Source organism: Diceros bicornis, chromosome 1, assembly GCF_020826845.1.
Source record: "Diceros bicornis minor isolate mBicDic1 chromosome 1, mDicBic1.mat.cur, whole genome shotgun sequence".
NCBI lineage: Eukaryota > Metazoa > Chordata > Mammalia > Perissodactyla > Rhinocerotidae > Diceros > Diceros bicornis.
Genome location: NC_080740.1, coordinates 33693855 through 33719581, shown reverse-complemented (window position 1 = coordinate 33719581; position 25727 = coordinate 33693855). Strand labels below are relative to the sequence as shown.

General features: G+C 37.1%; 1 protein-coding gene across 3 annotated transcripts; it reads right to left on the bottom strand.

Moving 5' to 3' along the window:
- Nucleotides 1-25727, bottom strand: SLC25A46 (solute carrier family 25 member 46). 3 transcript variants are annotated; one of them, XM_058538353.1, is made up of 8 exons: nt 24232-24371; nt 22503-22545; nt 21150-21207; nt 18848-18925; nt 18284-18384; nt 10806-10862; nt 9441-9498; nt 1-4537 (listed from the first exon to the last, which is right to left on the bottom strand). In XM_058538353.1, exons 1-8 carry the CDS (start codon nt 24278-24280, stop codon nt 3959-3961), a joined length of 1023 nt encoding a protein of 340 aa, XP_058394336.1. In that variant the 5' UTR covers nt 24281-24371; the 3' UTR covers nt 1-3958. The 3 variants fall into 3 exon arrangements, with proteins under 3 accessions (XP_058394336.1, XP_058394325.1, XP_058394345.1); XM_058538342.1 differs by lacking the exon at nt 24232-24371 and adding an exon at nt 24459-24819 and having other exon boundaries at nt 5-4537; XM_058538362.1 differs by lacking the exon at nt 24232-24371 and adding an exon at nt 25648-25727 and having other exon boundaries at nt 20-4537.

Sequence of the window (25727 nt, the reverse complement as noted above, 5' to 3'; positions counted from 1 at the left end):
CCTTCTAGGTTCTTTGGTTGGTGTAATAACTTCATTGACATAAGACAGATTAACAGGAGAAAAACAAATTTAATTTCGTACATACAGAAGCCCCATGAAAGACAAGACTCAGAGAAGTGACCAGAACAGAAAGATTTTCTATCTTTTAGACAAAGAAACAATAGATTTGTTAAGAATTGACAAGGCAGAGGGGCTTGGACTTAGGGTAATAAATGGTAAAGAATTGACAAGGTTTGTTTACACAGCCTTCTCAGCCCTAAATTCCCTGTCTCTGGTGATAAGGATCCCTTCTACTCTCCTGGTATAGCGAGACTACCTTTCACACGGAGATTTTATCACTCGCTTTCAGGTGGACAAAGGAGGGTTAGTGTCCTTGCATTGGCTGTTTCTCAAGTATGTTTAATTCAAAATAATCAATAAACCAACATGGCATACTTTGGGGTGACATATTCTGAACCCCTACATGACTTGTGGTTGAGTAGCATCAGTAAAAGAAAAATATTGGTTTTATTTCAACATTTTATTGAACTTTTTCATATTACACAATTTACTGAAAATATTTAAAATACCAGTGAGACAAAAACAACTTAAAAACAAAACAAAACAGACAAAACACCTCTTCTAGCTGAGGTAATATTGTATAAGATTCATTGTCAAATCACAAATTTTTGTTACTCTGCTATACATCTTGGTGCCATATCAATGATACTCAATGACTCAAAAAAAAGACATGACATATCCAGTTTATATTGGAGACAGAGTGAAATGTACTATTTGAAAGTGAAGAGAAAGCAGAAATGCCAAAGTTAAATATCACTCAAATTCTAGTGCAAGGGGATTTTATTTGCTTATATATTATTGAAAATAATTAATTCAAACGTGGCTATCTTTTCAAGAGCTGGCAGAGTAGTCTTTTGTATTCCAAAAGACCGAGTAACTGAGGGCAACATCTTCCACAATCTCAGTTGAAAAAACAAATATCAAAGCAATGTGTTTTATTTTCTGAGCAGATGTACGAATACACAGATAGAAATATTGAAGCACTTGTGCCCAATCAGTAAAGTGAATGCTTCATGTGGTTATAACAAAGCCAGCACTAAAAAGACAGCTGTGAATACTTAGGCATGTCTGCAAAAGTGAGCAAGACCTCTTACCTCTCCAGTTTTGTTTCTGAAAACACTGGCTAAATTATCAAATCCCCCAATCCACAGCCATTTTGAAATTAGTTTGTTTTTACTATTTCATATTTAGAACATCCAGTGCTGGGAGTCTGGAGGCTTGAATAAATTCTACAAACCTAGAGATTATTTTTCAAGGGCCCATAAAATAGAGAAGACTGTCTCAAGGGAAAGAGATGTATAAACAGATTTAGTAAATCAATTAATAAATTCACTTAACATAGTAAGTTAACATTTACCAGGTGTTTCAGTTTTTAATTCAATTGCTTTCAGATTATTTGACTCAAATTAAGAAACCCTACAACGTAAGGCAAGCATATCACACTTCAGCTCCATGGCCAAAATCTGGCTTACGTGGGAGGACCACTGGGCCTGTGGAACATTCTAATAGAATCTTATTCCTAATACCATTAATCATACTGAATTAAACAATATTATTCTGAGCTATTATCATCTTAAGAAATGTGGCCCATTGAAATTTGATTTTGGCACCTATACGCTAAAGAAATAGAATAATTTTAAAAAACAGAAAAAGCATGTCCAACGTTTATTTCACTTATTCCTTTCTAAATTCAGTTAAACATATTTGGCCAGCATTTAATTTAGAGATTTTTATATTTCAACTAATTTGGAATGGCAGTAAAAAAAAATTAGTATTTTATTTGCCACATTTCAATTTTAATGTTAATTTGTATTCTTGCTTCAATGTGAGAAAATAAGACCAACATTACTTGTGTGTGGTTCAGCCTATCAGTCTGTAATGATTTCATAATGAAACAGATTTATGTAACTGAATCATTCTAACTTCCATCAAATAATCTTGAAATATCTAATTTTTAGCTAGATAAAGGACCCCATCGGTTTTCACTAGTAAATACTTGACTCCATTCAGATTCTGTTCTTCTAGAAATTTTCTGAAACGAAGTTTTCATAAGGTTACTCTCGTCTAAACCCATCTTCTTTGATTACAATAAAAATGAAAGGTTTTTAGGAAGTTGGAAACATTATAAACATCTAAAAATTTACTTAGCAGTTCAAAAGCAATGAAAACAATTTAAATGCCACAGGTTGGACAAAGTAACCATAATCTAAAAGCGTAACCATAAACCACAACATGATCAGTAGTGTTTAATTTTATTTGCCCCCTCTTGGTGGAATTTAAAAATGGAAAACTTACGTGTTTTAGTAATTAAAAAAACACACACAACACAAGATAATGGAGTTGCTACGTATATTCTGTTTTCACACTTTTTGGATATCATTTTTTGGTTCCAACATTATTAATCACAAAAAGTAACCATTTCGCTGACATTTAGCAAGTAAAATACATCTCAGTTTGTACGCATTCTACGTTGAACAACGTCAGTGCAAAGTCATAGCACTTCAGTGTGCTAAATGGTTCATAGTCAAACTGTGATCTCTCCTGTGAGGAAATGAAACTTTAAAATGTGGAATGAGGGATCAGTCAAATGCATATCATTTTACTAATCAAAGAGCCTCGCCACCAAATTCAATTTAGGAACAGACAGAATTTTTTTATTAAACGGATTAACAATTTTTTTGCTTATTATTTGTTGAAATTTACTTCTTTTCCTCATCTATAAAAAGCAAAGACAAATTGCTTTTAAGGTTTGTATTTCTTCAGTATTCATCCAAACAAGTTTAAATAAAAGGCAATGAGGATAAATCTACTTTTCCCTTTATGTATGCCTAGTTTGGAGAATGAAACTATAAACAAAAACTGGAAGAAAATAAAAACTGAAGCCATTATTTAACGATGACTATACGGAAGGCAAGAGGCACAAATTCCCAGGTGAATTTTAATTGTGTCTCCTTTAAGACAAGTCATTCTGAAATGAAAGGCAAGTGACGTTCCTTTAGTGCACAATTTGTAAATGTGTAAACAGTAATAGTTGCCATGATTATTTTATATTCTCTCTCTCCTAAGAGTGGCTCGAAAAACAGCCTCATAATTCACATAACTAGGTAAGCAAATTAAACTTCATAAACACTTGATGAATTTTAAGTTGCTGGCATTGAAATGTTGGGTTTGGATATGGACAAGTATGCTGTTTGCCTTAAATCTTTTGGATACCTTGGCTTTTAAGGTCTTATATTCAAGCAGAAAGTACATGACTTCATTTTATGCAATAAGCTGACCTAAGAGTGGAAAATTTGTAAGGATGAAGGAAATTCCAAGTTATATGTGTGTACATAAATGGCTTTATATAATAAACATACAGCCATTAAAAAGTTATATAGGGACAATGCAATTTAAAACTCTTCAAATCCTGCTTATAGATTGTTAAATCTAATCCTTCTCGTCTTTCTCATTGATAACATGATTTATTTGCTTAAGGTAAACTATGATCTCCTGATACTACACACGACATTAAGGATGACATACCAGTATCAATCTAGAAGGTGGAATAAACATGTAATAAATATTAAAGTCAGATGGAATAAACTCAGCTCTGAAATTTTGTTATATGTTTGCTGACAAGATCATCTTTAGTTTGGCATGAGTGCTACACTAGTTAGAATTTAATTCATATGAGCGTTATTTTTATGGAGTTTTCAAATTTGGAATACTTTTGATCCAAAATATATACCTATGACCTTAAAAAAAAAAAAATGAAGAGTCAAGATAATTAGCATGGGCTTTTTCTACCAGTTTCACTTTCTAATCCATCCCTCCCCCAGGATTTCACTTTTATCCTTCATAATTTCATAACAAAGTATCCAGATGATGTCTTTTAGACTAACCAGGAACCTAAATCTCAAACGCTATTTTGAAGAAGTGTAGAGTAAATAATCTTGGTAACCTGTAAAACAGCTGCATGCAGTGTGTACTGTACTATAACAGCACCAAACCCTTTGTAAAAACCAAGCATTCCTTCCTCCTGCTTTATGGTATTGATACAGTCTCTCATTCCCTCATACTGTGTATTAATTGGAAGCACTTCATAGCCAAGGTCTGTATTGTCAATTATCGTGCGTGTTCCTTGAATGTGAAGGCGGTGCAAAACTGTTTCCAGTGGGTAAAGTAAAACATCAGAGCAAAGACTGGCAGCAAAGTTAGCAATAAGTTCTGGAAAATAAGCATCCAACATACTCTGTACCGGGCTAGTGCTCTCAGCTAGGTGGCTATTGTAAGTCTTTCTCTTTAGAATTAGCAGGACAAACTTCTGAATGACTGAGCTGATGATGTAATGAAGAACCCCATGCAGCACCGTAGGGAAGATCAGGGAAAGAAGCGGAAGGAGGCGTTTGCTGTGAGGCACTCCCATGCCTATTACTCTTCCAATTCCTTCTTTAACACATTCCAAAATTCCCGTGTTATCTCGAATTATCTCACTCTGAAATAAACACGATGAAATGAGGACAAGTTAACATTTGCTTATTTTGCCACAAAAAAGGACCTCTTTTTAGGTCCCTCTGAAATCCTAATTTGCTGATTAAAGAGGAAAAACATCAATGGTTTGCAGACTTCAAACGTTACCTAGGCATTAGATTCTTTTTTCAAATGAAATTTCATCAAACAGATAGCAGTGGAGCTGGGAGCTATTCTTATTGGGGAAGAGAAACAGGAGAGGAGACATGGAGGGGGACACACCTGGCTTCCCCACTCTCAGGAAGCTCCTCGGAATGCATTTTGAGGAGCAACAACTACGTGACACCTAAAGAGGTAGTACAGTGCTTAGAGTTTTTAAGTACAGGTTTAATCCTGCCTCCATTACTTACTGGTTATGTGACCACGGGCAAGTTACATAACTTCTCCTGAGAGTCAGTTTATCATTCTATGAAAATGGGATTAGTACTGCCTACCTTTTATGCACAGAGTTGCTGGGAGTAATAAATGAAAAAAGTCCTGGCACCCAGAAGGCACTCAATAAATGTTAGTCATTACCATCTGCAATGTCTCTGGCTTTTTACAATTTGGGGGATTTGTATAACAAAGTCTGTGATACAGATTACATAGGCATGGACAGGCAGAAAAGGAACAGCCAAGAGGCCAGTTGGGCTGCAGCAGTGACTGAAGAAGAGAATAGTGTAAAATGAAGTTAGAAACGCAGTGAGGGGCCATACCATGCCACTGTGTCAACTTTGGCTTCTAGTCAGATGGGAAACAACTGGTTGGTTTTAAGCAGAAGACGGACAAGATACACTTTTTGTTATACTGGTTGCTGTGCAGAGGAGGACAAGTGCAGAGGCTGAGAAACCAGTTAAGAAGTTACTGCGTGATCCAGGAAAGAGACGACGGTAGACGGGACTGGTAGGCAGCAACGGAAGTCAAGTGCTTCAACTGTGCTTTTCTCCTCAAGTTGCAGCCAATAGGAATTACCGGTGGATCGGATTTGGGGTGTGAAAGAGAAAATCAAGGATGACTTCAAGGCTGTTGGCCAGGGAGATGGAGGAACAAGGAACAACAGTGCTTTTTACTGAGTTGGGAAATATTGCTGGGGTAGCAATTTGGGGGAGAAGATCAAGATTTCAGAAATGTTAAATCTAAGGTATAAATTCCAAGTGGAGTTTACAATCTAGACTACAAGGAAAAGGTCGAAGCTGGACATATAAATGTGAGAGTTTTCAGTAAATAGAATATATATATATAAAACCATGAGACAAAAATAAGTTCTCCTAACCTAATCCATTTCCCTATCTCTGGCTCCCTTCTCACTCCAGTCTATTTTTAATACAGCAGCCAAAGAGATCCTAATAAAGACCTAAGTTAGATCATGTCACCCTTCTGCTCAAACCCACCAAAGCGGGGGCTGGCCAGGCGTAGTGGTTACGTGCGCATGCTCCACTTCGGCGGCCTGGGGTTTGGATCCCAGGCGCGCACTGATGCACTGCTTGTCAGGCCATGCTGTGGTGGCGTCCCATGTAAAGCGGAGGAAGATGGGCATGGATGTTAGCTCAGGGCTAATCTTCCTCACACACACCAAAAAAAAAAACCCACCAAAGACTTCTCATCTCCCTCAAAGTAAAGGCAAAGTATGACAATGATCTACAATGTCCTGTGTGATCTCTCCCTCTCTCACCTCTCAGACCTCATCTTCTCCTGTTCTCCCCCTTGCTTAGTTAGCTTCAACTATATCGGCCTCCTTTTTGCTCCTCAAACACATAAGATACAATCCTACCTCAAGGCCTTTGCACTTACTGTCCCTCTACTTAGAATATTCTTCTCCCAAATATCCATGTGGTTCCTATGCTCAGACTTTTACTCAAATGTCACCTTCTCAGTGAGGTCTTTCCTGATCTTAAAAAATTAGTAACCGACCCTCTCTATCCATTACACATCTTATTTAATTTCCTTGCTTTATTTTTGTTCTCTTTAGCACTTAGCACCATCTAGTATACTTTATATTTACCTTCTCTATGTCTATCTTTCCCACAAGAATATAAGTGCTATGAGGGCAGAGTATTTTCGTCTGTTTTGTTTGCTGCTGTATGCCCAGGGTCTACAACAGTGCCTAATATAAGTTGGCACTCAATAAATATTTAATGAGTTTAAAAAAATTAGCAGTTAAGATTAACTGGAAAGGTAAAATGAAGTCAATAAAAACCTTGATTTAATATTATGCTGAGAAGTCTGAAATTGACCTCAGGGAATATGAGTCAACATGGATCCTTAATCAGCAAAAGGATATAAGCATCGCAACTTAAGAACACTAATCTTGCAAGAGTAGAATGGACTTTAAAAATGCAGGGACTAGAATAAGGATTCTCAACGAAGAAAACAGATCACTAGGAAATTCATATTTAAGGGCTCCAGGAGATCTATGTATAAATGTGTATTTTTCAAGGGAAAGAATGTTCTCAAAGAGATCTGAGCGCCCCAGGAGGACAAAAAAACCACTGAACACGAAGCAGGAAGAAAGAAGCTGATGTAATAAGTTGAGTGTGTGGTAAAGAAGGGATGAGAATGTCTGCCTATCAATGGGGAGAAACAGACAAATCTCAGATACTTGTTGAAGTTAGAACTAAGAAGGCATGATGACTGATTGGTTATAAAGGATGAAAAAAATACTAAAATCAAGACTTTCCTAAAAACTAAAACTAAAGTTTTGAGTCTTTAGGGTGAAGATAACAACAGTACCATTAATAGAAAAGGAGAAGAGGCTCAAAAGGAATCTAATGAATTTTCAGAGAATAAGATGAGATTGTTTTTATGAGTTGAGTTTGAGGTGACAATGATTTGATTCCCATAAAGATTAGTTAAAATGATTCATGAGAGGCTGGCCTGGTGGCATAGTGGTTAAGTTCGCGCACTCTGCTTCAGTGGTTCACAGGTTTGGAGCCCGGGGGTGGACCTATGCACCGCTTATCACGCCATGCTGTGGCCACATCTCATATAAAGTAGAGGAAGATGGGCACGGATGTTAGCCCAGGGCCAATCTTCCTCAGCAAAAAGAGGAGCACTGGCAATGGATGTTAGCTCAGGGCTAGTCTTCCTCACCAAAAAAAAAAAAAGATTCATGAGAGTAAGTGACTTCTTCAGGATAGTAAATAAAGGATAAAAAGCAGAGCGGGTCAAGGATTATGCCTTGGAGTACAGTAGAAGAGAAGGTAAAGAAGTTACTAAAAGAAGAGTTTTTAGTTTTTAGTTTAGTGTTTAACAGAGTAGAAATCTAAGAAGGAAAAAAAGGAGTTCTAGAAAATCAGACAAAAGGAGTCAAAAAGGAGGCAGTTAGCAGGTGGAACCTGGAGCAGGAATACAGGGGGTGGATATTAGAGCCAGCCCTGACAGCCTAGTGGTTCAAGTTTGGTGCACTCCGCTTGGGCAGCCTGGGTTCGGTTCCCAGGTGTGGAACACCACCACCCATCTGTCAGTAGCCATGCTGTGGTGGCGGCTCATGTAGAAGAACTAGAAGGACTTACAACTAGAATATACTACTATGGACTTGGGGCTTGGGGGAGGGGAAAAAAGGGGAGGAAGATTGGCAACAGATGTTAGCTCAGGGCGAATCTTTCTCAGCAAAAAAAACCCCAAAAAACAAAAAACAAAACCCTGACATATAGTGAGCTGAGCACTTTACATAATTCATTTAGTTTTTATAACTCAGTTATGAAAATACTATTTCCATTTTGTGGATAAGAAAATTAAGATTTAGAAAGGTTAAGGCATTTCTTTGAAGTCACAGATCTAATTTAAGTAGAGAAATGTGATTCTGACATGGGTCTAAAGCTAAAACTTGTTTCCCCCAGTATATGATGCTGCTTAGTTGTTTTTCCTTAAACAATTAGCTTTCTGCTATTTTTTTCCTTATCTATAAAATGAGTATATCTGATAGAGTGATAACTACGTAAACTGCAGATCCATACAACGGTTATATCATTTATTTAACTCAATGCCAAATGCAAAGGAAGAGGAAAGTATATTTGGGTAGCAAGACGTTTACTTCAGTTAACTGAAGTTAATTCTAAGAATAAATAAATAAACAATCAATGATGGGGCTAGAAAAGCAATTAAGTGGAAAAGAGTAACTAGAAGAGGAAAGGCTGATCCAATGAGGTTTTTATAGAGCAGGAACTCGTACATATGGAAGACAAGAAATATGCTCGAGGATCTGATATTGGAGATAGAAGATAGGTGGTATACAATTAGTTGGATTTTGTGTATAGGTGAAGTCAAAACTATCTTCATTTTACAGGTTTAAGTGTAGGAAATACGCTATGATGAGACAGTACATTAATTCAATGTACTTGAGGCGCCACCATGTGGTTAGAAGTAGTAAAACAATTTAAAACGCTAGCAGGAGATTGCTTTAGCTTTATAGTATTTAACACACCATAGCACCAACTTTTCCTTAGAAGGCATATTTAAAAAGAATGCTGTTAGTAAACTACCCAGGGGGACTACATGCTCACTGCTAGGACGACTGTCCATCATGTTTTATGCTCAGGTAATTAGTAATTAATTTATTGTCTGATAAGCCATAACCATTTGAATTGTACATAAAGGTCTTAAAAAGTTGAAAAAAAAAAAACAAACTATAGATTCTTTGTATTCAGAGTAAGTCACAGGTTGGGTTCTGAGATATCTGAATAAGGAGTACAGCTGCCTATGGAAGAGATAAAAAGAATTAAAACTAGAAATGTGAAGTAAGTTTGCAAAGGAAATATACACACTACCAATGCCTAGCGGTGTGTAAATTTAAGAGTCTTAATTTTTCTGTTATACAATCAGACATACACATATATTGAATATTCTAAAAAATATTTTTAACTAAAAAATGACAATAAGAAATAGCTCACCTGTACTGTTTCAATTAGACTTGCTGAATAAAAAGGCATTGCCACCATATAAGTTAGGCTGTAGAAATGAAAACAAACATCAGTATACTGAAACAAGATGCTTACACTAAATTTTTAAATATCCACTTTAACATATCAACATAATTTATATTCAAGCCTGAATGGTATTTTTAAGGTTCTCAACTATTAAATATCCACTTTAACATATCAACATAATTTACATTCAAGCCTGAATGGTATTTTTAAGGTTCTCAACTATTAACACCTATAGCCTAAAGATACTTCAGAGACCTGTAACATAGGATGCTTCACTCAACAATTAGAGATGAAAAAAAATTAAGTATTAATAACACAGGGACAGCCTGCAAAGAAAATAGATTTTATTTTAAACCAGTAAAATGTAGGCTCGTTTATGATTCACTGTTTGGAAATCTATCTGCACATAGCTAATGTAGCCTATAAATCTGACACTTAAAATTTAGGATGAGGGATTCATTCCATTGCTTGCCTTTTTAGTGATATTTGAACAAGTCTACTGTTCTGCTATTATTCTATCTATTATCATTATCCACTCCCAGATTTCCCACCCAGCAGAGTTAAGCCAGTATTCAGTGGTGAGTGAAGTCCCCTTTTATTATTAAAAAACAATATTGTACAGCTTTGCAAAGTTGCTTCCCACCACCACTATTTAGACAAAGTAATATTACAACCTTGCAAGCCTGCAAAATATAGTTATTTGAAATAATATCGAGGTGGGACTTACCTAACCCTACGGGCCAGGTCCTGGCAAGCAGTGGTTTTCAAGGTGAATGGAACATCACTAAGTAATAATGTGCTGGAATGTCCCACAGAGGGAGCCAGCAAGCTGGGGGGGTTTCCAATTCACAATCTTCAAAAAAAATTAAAAAGTGAAGAGTAAAATTCTAATCTATAAAAATGCTCAGTGTTGTAAAATCACTACGTGCCTTTACGACTACATTTTAATGACACTAAGGTTTTGAGTTTGCTCACCATCATACAAATATATTTGTCTCTCTGATTAATAATAAAATAATAATAATAACAATTTTCCTGGCAATTCAGGTTAAACAAGGTGAAGACCTTTGCTAATTTTCTAAGAACACAAAGAAAAATTAGGTTGTGATTTCAGCTTTTTAAATTAGAAAGATTTATTTTAAAGATAATATATATTTCAGGATTTTATTTCTAAACTCTATGTTACTTGTCTCTTGAAGTTCTGGCTCCACAATTATTTTATTGCTTTAATATCCTTCACTCTATTTATTTAATAAGATTTTTTTTTTCAGTTCTAACACTATAAAAATTAATGGAAATTTTCAATATAAATGCCACTTTGATACTTACGATTTCAGTAGAAGGTGTTCTCCTATTTGTTTAAGATTCCATTTATGTGAAATCTCCCTAAAAAATAAATTTAAATAAAACAAAATCCATGTTATTTAAAACATCTTGAATTAGCCCAATTTTCAAAACGGTAATCAATTTTTAAATTTTTAAAAAATCTATAGGAGAAATATATTCTAATTTCTATAGTCCCTTTCTGGGGCATGCTTCAAACAACTGCAGTGGTTTGAAAAGAGAAAAAATATACACGGTGTTTTTGTATATGCTGGTAGAAGGGGTTGACAGAGGAGGAAGTTACAACTGATTCTAAAAATGAACGTGAGAAATTAAAGGAGAAGATATAAAAATGATAGGTTGAGGAAAAAAGAATGGATGAAGAAGGGAAAGGGAAACAAGGAATAGGATAAAGGAAGAAAAAAGCTTTAAAAAGTATGTAAGAAGGAGAATTAAAAAACAAAACAAAATTAAGTAACTGTAACACAGAAGGACGCATAAAATCTGTGTAGCACCTAATTTCCAAAGTGCTTTTAATTGTTACGATGACCTTAATTTTGTGACCTTTATTATATTCTATTATCTATTGGAGCACCTAGTACATGCCGGGTGCTTTTGTAAAACGCTTTGCTAGATGATTTCTAACGCTCACAATGACCCTATTACCCCCATTTCATAGATGAGGAAACAGGGCCAGAGAGGGTTCAGAACGGACCCAAACCCATATAACCAGTCAGTGGGGCAACCGGGTTCTACCTCTGGTCTCTGTGACTTGAAGTCTGTACTCTCGGTCTACACTGCCTCTCATCTCATTTGATGCAGGAAGGAATCTTTGAGACAAGCAGAGCAGGTGTTGTCACATTTGTTTTACTTATGAGAAAAACGAAGGTCAAAAAGATGACAGGGACATGTTCAAAGGAGCTAGGCAAAACGCCAGGTCTGGAACCAAGGTCTAGGACCACGTGCTTCCGCTAGTTAGGTTACCTCTGGAAACCAGAAAAAAAGAAGAAAAAGAAGAGAGGCAACCTGAAAGAGGAACAGAAAAGGAGAAAGCTTTATCAAGAGAAAAGTGAAAAAGAAGAAAAGAATATGGAGAGTAAAAGGGAAAGTAAAGAAGGAGGCAGAAAAAAATGAAAAGGCAGATGGAGGGGATAGAAGGGGAGAGGAGGGAGGGAGAGAGGGGGAACAGCAGAGAAGGGAAGCGTAAACAAGAGAGCAGACGCTGCCACCTGGCCCCCTCAGGTAACTGGCACCCACTGCACCACGGCCACAGCGGGAACCTGAGGAAAACATTTTCTATTTGAAATGAGTAAACATGACAAATGTAAGGAGATAAAGGAATAAATATATTTTATATTAAAGAGGTGAAGAAAATGAATCACTAATAACGTAAGCAACCTAAAAACAAACAGTACAATTATAGCATGGGTGGTTTGCATTTTTCTAAGACTGAAAGGTTTGCAAAGAAACTTTCAGACAATAGAACAACCATCTCTGATTTATAAGACCTTAGAGAGCCTTCTGTGGCACATTCTGATTAAATTAATACTAGAATACTATCATTAGGCCTGAACAACCACAGAAAAATAGAGCTGGAATGACATTCAATGATTAAGCCAAAAAATGTCAAAAAAGATTAGGCCTCCCATGTTACTGATGCTGACTTTATGATTATAAAATAAAATATGCTACATGGTTTTTAAATCATCTGAGCTCTGCTATTACTCTTATCATAGCTTCAGAAAGTATTACCACAGGTTATCAGGACATTGATTTTAAGCATGCAACTGTCATTAACACAGGCAGATGGGTCTGTGAGGACTGGGCCACCTCCCCTTTGAATATAATGCTAATTAAAACTGCCAATTCTTAAGGTCATTAAGATTATTAAGGTAAAAGAGTGAAAAATGAAATTTACAACCAACTATATAAGAAAATTGAGACTCTCTTCCTTGTATCTGTTCTCTACTCCTTTATAAAATGGGTAAAACTTATTGCCACAGCTCTAGAAATTTAAATTAGCATATTTAAATGCTTCAAGGAAACAGGGTAGTGTTAAAATCTATTTGTGATTAAAGCTTTTTATATTTCATTATCAAATACCAAAACATGTATAAATATATTTAATTCACTATTTTCACAAGCAAAAACTGCCCTTCAAACGAGCAACAAAAATTAAGAGAAATGGCTTGCTTTTTCTCAAAACAGTTCCCCATTTGATAAAATAATATACATACTCTGATGCATAATCAATAGACAAAAGCAATAGAATTTTTAAATAACTATACTTAAGCAGTCTTTACTTTCCATTGCCTCTCATTTTCACATGCTCAAATAGCTGCCCTCTTAAAAAAAATCTTCCCTCAACGCAACCCAAACCCCTCATCTTCCAGCTACTCCTCTTCATCTCTCCTCTTCACAGCCAACTTTCTAAATTTGCTATTTCCAGTCCTAACTTCTCACTCACTTCTGAACCCACTCCAAATGAGCTTCAACTTCATTATTCCATAAAAACAGCTCTTGCCAAGGTCCCCATGACCTCCATGTCACTAAATCCGATGGACACTGAAGATTCGCCCTGAGCTAACGTCTGTGCCAATCTTCTCTATTTTATATGTGGGTTGCCGCTGCCGCTGCCAAGTGGTGTAGGTCCATGCCTGGGAACCAAACCCGGGCCACCGAAGTGGAATGCATTGAACTTAACCACTAGGCCTTGGGGCCGGCCTCCTGATGGACATTTTTAAGTCTGTACCTAATTTGCCCTTTCAGCAGCCACCACACATTCATGTTCCTCGCTTTCTCGAAGCACTCTCTGGCCCTACACTCCACTAACCCATACTCTTCTGGTTTTTCTCCTCTCTTCTGGTCTCTACTTTTGACTCCTTGCAGGAGCACTTTTCTTAACCCAACCTAACTCCCTATTCTGGAGTTCCTAAAGGCTCAGCCCCTCTTCTTTTCTTATTTTATATGCTATACTCTTTCCCTAGGTAATCTCATCCAAGATTATGGCTTCAAAACCTCCCAAATCTATTATTTTCTGTTTAGACTTTTCTGTATGTCAACCTTAGATATCATCTTTCTACTGACAACTCCACCTGGATATGGTAAAGCCCATGAAAATGAACTTGTCCAAAATCAAACTTATGATCTTTCTTTCCTACTCTTAGACTCTTTTAGTGTTCCCTATTTAGAACCTGTTAATCAGAAAGGAAATCTATTGAATTGGAGAAAGATTTCACTTTGTTTAAAAGAGAATGTGTTTAAAGTCAGTGAATTCAGAGGAGTCATTAGGAAAACAGACAACATGAGAAAACTGTCCAATGTTTACATTGGTACAACTATAAATGTGACATGAGTCAAACTAAGTTGGAATTCAACCAAATGGGTTCTGTAAGAGACTAAACTACAGAAATAGCCTTGGTTATAGGTGCTTCTTATGTTAATAATATGAGAAATGCCATATGAAAAGTAAAGGGTACTTCCAGGTAGAGCAACACATAGTCTAACTCACTCTACCTGGGGGAAGGTTTGGGGAAGGATTTGGGAGGGGTCTGGGCAGCAGATAAAGAAAGAGATCTCAGATGATGAACTTGGATTATATACATTTTTTAAAAAATTAGTAATACTGAGAAACTACAAGCTTGGTGATTTAATGGGCACTACAGACTTGCTCTTCTTCTCTCAGATGTAATTATAGCCAGTATAAAAAACTAAATATTGGCAAATCTATAGTGTCTCACCTGTTGGACCTAGTGATCACTGTGTAATTAAGGAACCTCAGTCTAGGAGACCCTAGAGCTCATCCTCCTCATGTGGTAACCTCTATGAATTGCTTTGGGTTACTGCTTTGCTGCCTTGTCTGCTATGACTTTGCCTTCCCCCAGAAAGGTCAACCCTGCCCAAAAAGTCAGAATTAAAAAAAAAAAAAAGTTTACATTGTACTTCAGAGAATGGCTTTATTTGACATCTGGTTACCCAAGCCAAAATCCTGGAAATTATCCTAAACACGTCCTTCTCTATTATCTACCATCCCTAATCCATCACCAAGTTCCATCAATTTTACCTAAATGTATTTCAAAATTATCCCCTTAAATCCATCTCAGAAGATACCACCCTGGTCCTAGCTACTATTATTTCTCACCTAGATTACCGTTATAGCTTATGAACATGTATCCTTTTATCTACTCTGCTCCTCCCGCAAACTCTTCATCTCCAGTTACAATGACCTTTTAAAAACATAAATCTGATCATGTTATTGACCCCTGCTTAAAACTCTCCAATACCCTTAAAGTGGCCTACAAGGCCATGCATAGACTGGCTCTTACCTACTTCTTCAGCACTCTCTCACACAGCTCTCCATCTTGTTCTCTGAGCTCCAGCCATATGAGCTTCTCTCAGTTACTCAAATTCTCCTTGTTCCCCCTGCCACACTGTCTTTAAACAAACTGGTCTGTGCCTCCTCATCACCACTCAGATCTCAGCTTGAGTGTCATTTTATTAGGGACATTGTTCCTAACGCTTCAATAATCTCAAAGAACCATATTCTTTTCCTTCAGAGAACAAATCTCAATCGGTAATTATTTATTCATGAGTGGGATTATTTTACTTAACATATGGCCCTTACACTAGATTCTATGCTTCATGATCACAGGTACCTTTTGTTTCTTCTCCTCAATGTATACCTGATTTCTAGCATAGGACCTAACACATAGTAGGTACTCAGGAATATTAGCTAAGTAAATGAATGAATTAACGAGCGGAGTTTATCACCATAGTTATCCAGGTAGAACACAACAAAGATAATCTTTTGTGTCTTCTTTAATAAGGTTCAAAATGACCAAGAGGAAATACATACCCACACAACTGACATGTCTGGATGTCTACAAAGTAAAAACGTTAGATAATAAAATTCTGTGCCTTCCCATTTGCATTTCTCTTTTTCCTTCTCTTCAACCTGAAGTTAAAGTTACTATTTCATCTCTGCTTTAGAGAAATGGCATTACTTGCCTAAGGTCCCAGAACTAAAAAGTGGTGTAGCCAGGACCAGAAGTGTTCTGACTGCAAATACAGAATTCTTTATACTTTACCATATAGAAATTCCTGAATTTTGATAAATTTTTATAGAATTTTGTGTTTGTGGGAGAACTTCAAGAACATTCAATGACAAGTACTAACTATTGATCTTATTCTGTGATATAAAAAGCAATAGCGTAAATAAAGTTAGCCAAGGGCAGGAATTCAAACTTTTTAAGTATGAGAAGGGAAACCTTTAGCTGGTCAAATGTTTTGTATTTAACATTTAACAACGCTGTATTAAAGGAACTTCAAGACTATGAGGTCCTTTGAAGGAATCACATTGGCAAAAAGCCTGATCTCAGTCTCTCTTGCCTTCATTTTCTTCCCTATAAAGACTGAATCCCAAGATTGAGACACCAGTGGCTATACCTTTAATTACCTCATTTCCTTGTCAATCCAAAAATTCACCCTGCCAGGAGCCAACTTTGGATTAACAAACCATTCTAAGTCTTTAGCACTATTCCTGGGATATAGTACTGATACAGAAAATCACAAAGTCCTGCCAAATAGCACCTAAACAAATTTATGATTTCCAATATTATCTATTTTTTTTTTTTTTTTTTTTTTGTGAGGAGATCAGCCCTGAGCTAACATCCGCCAATCCTCCTCTTTTTTTGCTGAGGAAGACGGCTAACATCGGTGCCTATCTTCCTCCACTTTATATGGGACGCCGCCACAGCATGGCTTACCAAGCAGTACTTCGGTGCGCGCCCGGGATCTGAACCAGCGAACCCCGGGCCGCCGCAGCGGAGGGCGCGCACTTAACCGCCTGCGCCACCAGGCCGGCCCCTCCAATATTATCTATTAACATTCCTTTCACATATTCCTTGGAAAGTTCTCTTTCTGTTATATATAGTTGTGACTATCCCAAACGTTTATCATTCTTCTCATGCTTTTCTACTTCGACTCCAATGCTCATCCTTCTTTCACCTAATGACCCTGTATCCTGTTTTAGAGAGAAAAACAGACCCAGAAGCGAACTTCCCCAATTTCGCTACCCTCTCCCTCCAAACCTATCTACAATTCTAATTCTCTCTTGGCCTCTAGGACACTATTGTCCTCTAGCTTACCGCTGTTTTCAGTTTGTTTTATGAGCATCTCTCACTACTCCCCTCAACTACCTCTCCTGCCACACACATACACACACATGCATGGCACACACATGTGAAATCACACATTGCCCAGGATTCTATCCTTGGTTTACCTTCTCTTACTTAGTCTACACTTTCTCCTTAGGGAAATTCATCCATCCTAATGCTTCAACTGCTACTTTTATGCCACAACATTCAAAGCTAGGCCTCCAGCTTCAAATTTTCTCTAAGACTCCGATTCACATTTCCAACCACTTATTAGACATGTCCCCTTAGATGTCTTGCAGGAATATCACACTTCAACTATTGAAAGTTAAATTCCTTATCTTCTTTCCCTCTCCAACTTACTATTCTTCATGAATTCTCCAACTCTATTCCAATCTAGAAATCTCAATTCATTCTCCCATACCCCCATTCCCAATCTATCACCAATTATCATTTATACTTCAGAAATGTCTATCCAGCTCATCCCTTTTTGTTCTATTCCAGAGTTCCGGCCCTTCTCAGTCAGGCCTAGATTGCTATAACAGTTCTCCACAAGTCTCTCTCTACATCAGTCCATTTTGTTTTTATACTGCCACTTGAGTACACCCTTGATCAAAGCGCCCATATACTAAAAAAGAGAAACAAACAAAAAAAACTCCCTTAGATTCCCAACACCATAAAGAATAAAGACTAAGTCCCTCACAAAGGCACAACCATGCTTCAATCTAGCACCTCAGCTTCTTTTCCTGTTATTCCACTCCATACACGCCCAATATTCCAAGCACAAGACACTTCTTATTACCCAGACCTTCCAACCTCCATAAAATTGGGCATGCTGTCACCTCTGCTCGGAATGCTCTCCTCCTCTGTCAAGTCAATTCCTACTCATAATTCAAGATCTAGCTCAGATTTCAGTTCTTTTTTGAAATCCTTGCCAATAACTCCACGCAAACTGTCCCTAAGGCTCTGAAATGAGAGTGTTTAATTATAGCACTATAGCAAATCACGTATGTACTATAATTTGCTTACATGTGTCTCCTTCACCAAACTGGCTAAAGAACAGGAAGTACTTACATACTCATGTTTGTTTCTTAGTTGATACTTGTTGACACACAGCAGTAGGAGCTGAAAGACATATCTTAATAGATACTAGACCAGGAAGCATTTTCTTTAACACACACACATTCAGTAAGATATAATTCACTTTACTTTCTGTTTCTTCCCTTAGCTACTTCAGGCAAGTTTTCAAATTCAAGGAATTTTTTAGAAACTATCACATTTTGTCATTTTTTTAATATGAAGCTAATATTGAGAAAATGCCAAAAACGGTACCTTGGTAAAGGTGTGAATTCACTGATTATTCCCTCTGCTCCAAGTGTGACTCCCTGGACAATAAAGGTACTTCCCATTCCTTTCCAAAGGGCCCTTGGTCCCTAAAATGAACAAAATTTATTGTTATTTCTGTTAATGCCTAAATAAGAAACACAAAAAGGTCTTAATAAAACTTGATATTGAATGTGTACTGATATTTTCCCATAAGGCATTATTCTAAAGGACATTTTAGTAGAGAACTACAACTAAATTAATTCTTATCATTATTTTAATGTTTGTTGAGTGGCCTAGGTGAGGCCAAGATGAACACTCCAATTAATTAAATATCTCTAATATTGATTAAATACCCCTAATATTTAGTTAATTTTGGCAAAGGTGTTAATTCACTGATTATTCAGTAACAACAAAAAGATGTCATTACCATGTTACAGTAGGTTCAGTATGAGAGTTAAGATATTTTTATTAACTAAATTAAAAGGAATTATTGTTGCTTTAAGTATTACTAAGGCCAAAGAGCACTTATATTATAAATAACTTTAATAGAATTTATAGGATAATTCTCACCTGAGTTTTGTTGAAGCTGTACATAATATTGATGACAGTAAACGGAGTGAGATGATAATGCCGAGCATGGTAATTAACCTGTAAAAAAGATATTTCACGATTATTTTGTTATTGTTTTGTCAAGAAACAACAAGGCCATGAAAGATATACAGTGGAGTCACAGCATAAACAAATGTTCACTTCTAATGCCAGCATAAATTACACCTAAGCAAAATTAGTATTGAAAGTGCTTTCAATGACTTATTAAAAGTACAGTACATATGGTTATAGAAATACAACCCTGAAGACCAATGCACAACATATATAGTAACGTAGAATATATAATAAAGAAGGCCTTGTTGTTTGATATTTATGTTTCCTGAAACACTAGAATTACATTCAGTGTTGCAAAATGCCGATGCCATTTAACACACAGGAACCACAAAGAAACTCAGGGAACGGGAGATTCGTGTCTCCCAACGGCAAGCATCTTTCAAACTATAAGCTATAAACAAGTGATAAATTATGAAATCAGTAAAGGGGGTTCAGAACCAATGCTTATTAAGTGAAATAATAAAAAAAGAAAGTATGAGAATGCATCACACATTCTGAAGGTATTATTTCATAAAACATTTTTTTAAGTTACTCATATATAGGTATATACTGGATCATGATGTAATATTGACACAATGTAAAATATATGTCTGAAATTTACTGTTCTGGGGCATATACATTGCTCAATATTTAAATGGCTATTTCTCTCTATATACTTACTTTTTGGTGCTAAGCATGAACAGCTTAATTTGTAATTATTTGTATCTTTTCTAACTCAATTTGGAAAGAAGATAAGTTATATTATAGGAGCTTTTGCCACAGTGTGATCCACTGACACCGAGGGCCTCATTACCCTTTCAAGGGATCGACAAGTTCAAAATTATTTTCTTGATACTAAGGCATCATTTGCCTTTTTCATCATGTTGACTTTGAATAATAGTGCAAAAGCAACGGTGGGTAAACTCGCTATCTCCTTAGCATGAATCAAAGCAGTGGCACCTAAATATATTTTCGTACTTATTGTATACTTCATCCCACTCACTTGTAAGGAGAAAAAGCCACTTTCACTAAAGAATGTGTCCTTGGATGTATTAATTTTATAAAATATATTAATTTTATAAAATCTTGACTCTTTGAGTACACACCATCTTTCTAATCAATATTCTGTGTGCTGCACAATGAACAGCTGCCAAGGAAAAGCATTTGTCTGATGGAGCTGCAAGCTGAAGTAGACACTTTTTTCCCATTTCTTCTGGAAAAACTGACAGACTATAGTTATTCACACTTGGGACAGACAGATGTTTTTAAAAATGAACGAAGTGAGCTTGCTGATTAAAGAAAAAACAGACAGTATTTGTTGCCAACAATAAATCTCCGTTTACAAGCAAAAATCAGAATTCTGGAAAACCTGTATCCACCATCAAGAGTTGACCAATACTAAAATACTTTTCTGGTGAGATTGGTAGTGATTTTAATGACGGTGTTTTTTTGACACTGTATAATCAAATGTCATAACATTTAGAGGATCTATATAACTTAGTAAATCAATATTTTTCAATTTATCAATACATAATGTAACAGAATCGTGCATGGGTAAAAAAATCCATTCAACATGCAGTACAGAGCAATAGATATTAATGTAACAGAGTATAAAAAGTTAATTGATGTGGCTTCAGACTTCACATTGCAAATAACCCTTAAGAAATTACTACTTATTGAGCTGTGGTGTAGTATCAAAGAAGAAGATCTGCCAATTATCTGGAAAAGACATAAAATACTCCCATTTTCAAATGCATATGAGTATAAGGCCAGATTTTCTTGTTTCTTTCAAAAACAATGTATTAACAGATGGACTGCAGAAGCAGATGTGAAAATCTGGCTGTCTTCCATTGTGCCAGACATTAAAGATATTTGCAAAAAAGTAAAATATTTTTCATAAAAACACTATTTATGTTAATACCTAAAGAGTTTATTATTTTTAATAAATTAAAGAAAGAAATATATATTAAAATTTTCCCAGTTTTGATTTCTGAAAGGAAACGAAGTATTGATAGATATAACCTATATAAACAAAAGTTCTTTGGAAAGCTCAATAATTTTTAACACTTAAAAGGTTTCAAGCACCAAAAAGTTTGAGAACTGATATATTATAGATTTTGGTACATTTCAAAGGGAATAATGGTTACATGGTCTCAGCCATTTATCTGGGTTCTGTACTTCAAATTAGGGTTAGGATTATTGTTTTGAAGGTCATAGAAAGTACATTTACCTGACATTGGCGGCGGAGAACAATGCAAGGATGGGCCAGTACATTTTCTGTAAAGAGACTATATAAAAATAATTTTTATATATATATAATATAGCCAAATTTAATTTACAACCATATGTATCTGAAATTATTCTTGCTTGAAGAATCATGCATTATTTTAATCATGCATTTTTTTTACAAAAAAACATTTTTAAATGTCTAGACATATTTGAAAATCATTCTACCAATAACAAAATTCAGTATGAAAAGAATTAAAGCCAGACTTGCAAACTGGTAAGCAAGGGAAACAATGTAAAATATTAATATGTATAGTATGAAGATGAAACTACATTTCTTGTGTCTGATATGGGAAAATCCTTTCCTAGAGAATTTAAATGCCCCTTTCCATTTCTTTCAGAAGATGTCCTATGAACAAAGTTCCTATTAGAAGAGCTATCTATTCTTCATGAACACCACTCTATAAATTTTGGTTTTGATGTACTTTGCACTTATATTATAGGGATTCTAATGACCGTGCTAATTGACTACTATTTTATGCATCAAATACTTCTTCTGAAAGCATTCCCCACAAACAAATTACGACTGTGGACTTCAGCACTAACAGTGACACGTGCGTGTGTGTGCATAGACACACACATTCACATATATATTAATAATATATCAAATGAACGATAGCTTAAGTATAAACAGTGAGGCTAAAGAAAAATTAACTCTAGCAAAAGGAAAACTTTAATACACAAATTTTGTTTCTATTGACATTAACATCTCAGGTTTAATTATGCAAATAAGGTCATTTTTTCTTGATTAAAATGTGTAAAACAATGAGCTATTCTGACAGGAAATCTAAGCCTTTGTGCAATTCCAACGTTTTTGAAACAGTATTCACTAAAGATCACAAAATCAAAACTGGAAGATTTTCTTATACAAAATGATCATTAATCAAAAATGGTGTTCATTAAATGCTGATTGTAAGTGAAATCCAGATTCTATGTTGCTAAATATCTTATTATAATTCGAATGCTTACGGAAAAGGTTCAATGCACAATTACTTTTTTTGGAGAGGGAGATAAGATTAGATTTTATTTTATTCTTTGGCTAGACACATGAAAATTCTTACAATATTCCTTACAAAATTATTTTGTGATTATAAAATTGAATGACTATTCTCTATCCTTACTGAAAAAAGTTATAGGTTTTAAACAATTTTTTCTGCAAAATATTATTCAATATTTAATCTACTGCTCTAAAGACTCAATCTAAAGAAGCAATACTAATCATTTAATATTATCAATTACATTAAAGAGAAAACTTTAAATAAAAACTTAAATTAAAAATCTTTAGATAAAATATTACCTTGCAAGTCCAATTCCAAATCCAGCAAATCTATTCAACTGTTCTAAAATAGAAGGAATAAGATTACTTATAACCAATACTTAGGTTTACTGTAAAAACAACAAAAAATATTTTCTTTTATTAACATGATATCCATTTAAACTCCAGGTCCCAAAGTCAAATTCTGATGGGGGCCAGGGAGGTGCTTTGAATGAGTCAAGGGCTCTGTAGGGGCTTGTGGCAAGTTGCAAGGTAGAGACTTTTTTCTAAAGGCACAATTGCTCTTCAGCTCCAATTCATTGTTGCCACGCGGGACTGTGGGCCCAGGGTTTCTAAGCTGTGATTTTTCTAAAAAAGATATTCATATTTTTATATAGTATCTTCCAATTTTAAAATACTGGCAACTATTTTAAAAAGCATTAAAACATTGTGTGGGCCAAATCAACATGTCTGTAGGTAGAATCTAAGGGCTATCAGTTTTCAACTTCTGACTACAAACGACTTAACATTTTTTCTGTAGAAGGCTTTGACAGATACTTATACCAACTTTACCTTCCATGTTGTAAAATTAGTCATTCACTGTGACTCGTGGAGAACATCTATGTGAAACCAATAGTCACAAGTAAAACACCTCAAAATTATTAAACTGAAAGAATACTTACGGTAACCAAAAAATGGGTAAATAAAGCCCTCTTCTTCTCTATCTCCCCAAGTTTTAGATATTTTGAGAGCAGTTGCTTAATTAGATCTCTGTGATAGGCTACTGGGTACCAATGTGCTACTCCTGATGGCATTTCTATAGTCCTATTAGTAAAGTTTACAGCTGGAAACATTCCTATGCACATGTCAAAACAGGAAAAAAAATTTTCTCCTTGACTAAAAAACCCAAAATCACAATGGTGAAATATCACAACCCCAGGGGACTAGACATTAAATTTCAGCTATAATACAATATTCACAAGGGATAATTTTTCTCTCTCCCTCTCTTTTCTCACTCCCTTCTCCCATCTCTGCTCTCTCTCATCTCTACTCTTTCAAATGAAGCCATGTCCTCGCTATTCCCTTACAGTCAGAACAAGGCCAGGTAAACATGTCTCTGGGGAAACCATCCGTTCCCTCTTGCCTTGAAAAATATCCAAGTTAGATAGAAGCTTCTTTTGCCCAATAAAGATACTTTCCTCCTTTCAGTTTTTCTCTTTTTGTGTGTACACACCATCCCCTAATATTAACAGAAAATATCAACTGATATTTTCTGGAACGTTAGGAAAGTTTACTATTGTTAACTGTATAAGTCTCTCAGGCTTCTATCTTCCTTGCAAACTTACATTAACTAAACTGCCGTAAAAAAAAAAACAAAAAACAAAACCCGATGTTTTATTAAGAGCTCCTCATTATAACCATCAAAGCATAAATTATGAAAAGATAAAAACATCAGCTTTACTGCCAAAGAAGATAACTCTGTAGCAATCATATATGCATTTTGAATTGTTTAATTTATAACTTTCCAGTACTCTTTTTGGGATCTATAGAAAGAAATTAATTGCAATTGAGCCCAAGCCTGCCTATGCTGAAAAACTTCCCTTACCAGAACACAAAGATACAATTAATTAAATCAAGGAAATAGAACTGTCAGTGAATTAGGTATTGTTCACAGATTCCCAATAAGCAGTAAATAACCCAATTTTCTTCTTTCTTGATTCGGGTCATGGGATGTCATACTCCAAAACCCTTCGAAATTCCTACCACGCACCCGAAGCTAAGGCAGGTGTCTTTTTTGGAGGTGATCCCGGAGGGAACATGTGTGAGAGGAAGAGGGCGGAGGCCCGCTCAGGCGCAGAGGACGAAAGGAGGGCAGAGGGTGTGGCGCGCGATAGGCCGAGAGGCAGCGGAGGCGGGACCCTCGGCGCGGCTTCCGGGGTCCGCAGGCCGCCGCTCCGCCACCCCACCCACCCCTGCCTTGCCCGCCGCGTCCCTCACCGCTGCTCTGGCCCGGCACGCCGCCGCTGCCGGGAAGCGGTTCCTCGGCGGGGTCCTCGAGCGGGGTGGAGGGGGCGGGCACGCCGTAGGGCGGGCTCTTCTCGCCCCAGTGCAGGTTGCGGCTCCCCGGGATGTCTGGGGGAGTGGTCACCCAGTGGCTCAGGTCCGAGGCGGTGCTGTAGGACCTTGCAGGGAAAGCGCCCCCAAAGCCCTGCTCATCCCGGGCACCACCCCGATAGCCCAAGCCATCGAATCCGTCCGGGCGCCGCGGATGCATCGCACACGGGGCAGGATGACGCGAGCCCACCCGGAGCCAACCGCCACTGGGGCCACGGCGACCTCGGGCCACGCAGCTTCTCCTCCACCGCCGCTGCAGCCGCCGCCGCCGCCGCCTCCGGGGAAATTGACAACCGGAAGTCACGTTGCAAACCCGGACGTCCACGGAGCACGTGATCGAGGTTTCTTCCGGTGGCCATTAGCGACACGGTTGCTAGGGAGACGTGGCGGTAACCTAGGGCCAAATCTGAAAACTGTCGCCGTGAGGGAGGAGGTGGACGATGGCTGCAGAGTTAATGGAACACATTACCAAAGAGATGCCAAAAGGGAACTGGGGTGGGAGGTGCGGCCTGGATGAGAGGAGGTCGAATAATGATGTTTCATTGAGGGAGATAACGCGTCGCTGGAGCTGACTCGCTGAGATCTCAGCCAGAGATGCCCCGCCCCACACAAAGGCCCCAGACCCGGGTCTTCTGTTTCCTCGCTGGGCTGGCTAGTGCCTCTCCTACCACAAGGGAGCTATTAGAGGTTAGAGGTGCGGGGTGTTGGCTCCATCTGACTTTGCCTCCCGCACTTAGTGTTTTGGGTAAAATCTATTGAGAGATCTGGTGCGGCCCAGTGAACGCAAAGGTGCTATGGGTGGCTAGAGCAAGCGTTAGAAAACGTCGGGGAGAAAAGCGCCCCTCTTCCCCTCAGTTCCCGCGCTCCCCCCACGAATAAAAAGTACCCGCCGGGATTTAGGAACTAAGCATTTTGCTTTTCTAAGGCCACAAAACAACTATAAATAGTTTTGTGTAGTTTTCTGTCTGGTGCATCTAAATCACTCAGGATATTTAAATCCCAAGCGATATCGTTCAAAATGGAGACCCTAGCTGAAAAATTAAGAGGACTCCTGAAGAGAGTCCCCTACTACCTGTTTGCGTCAGCTCCATGGGCTCTTCGGGCAGAGCCGCTCACCCGAGATCTGATCGAGCCTATCATGGGTTCTTCCTG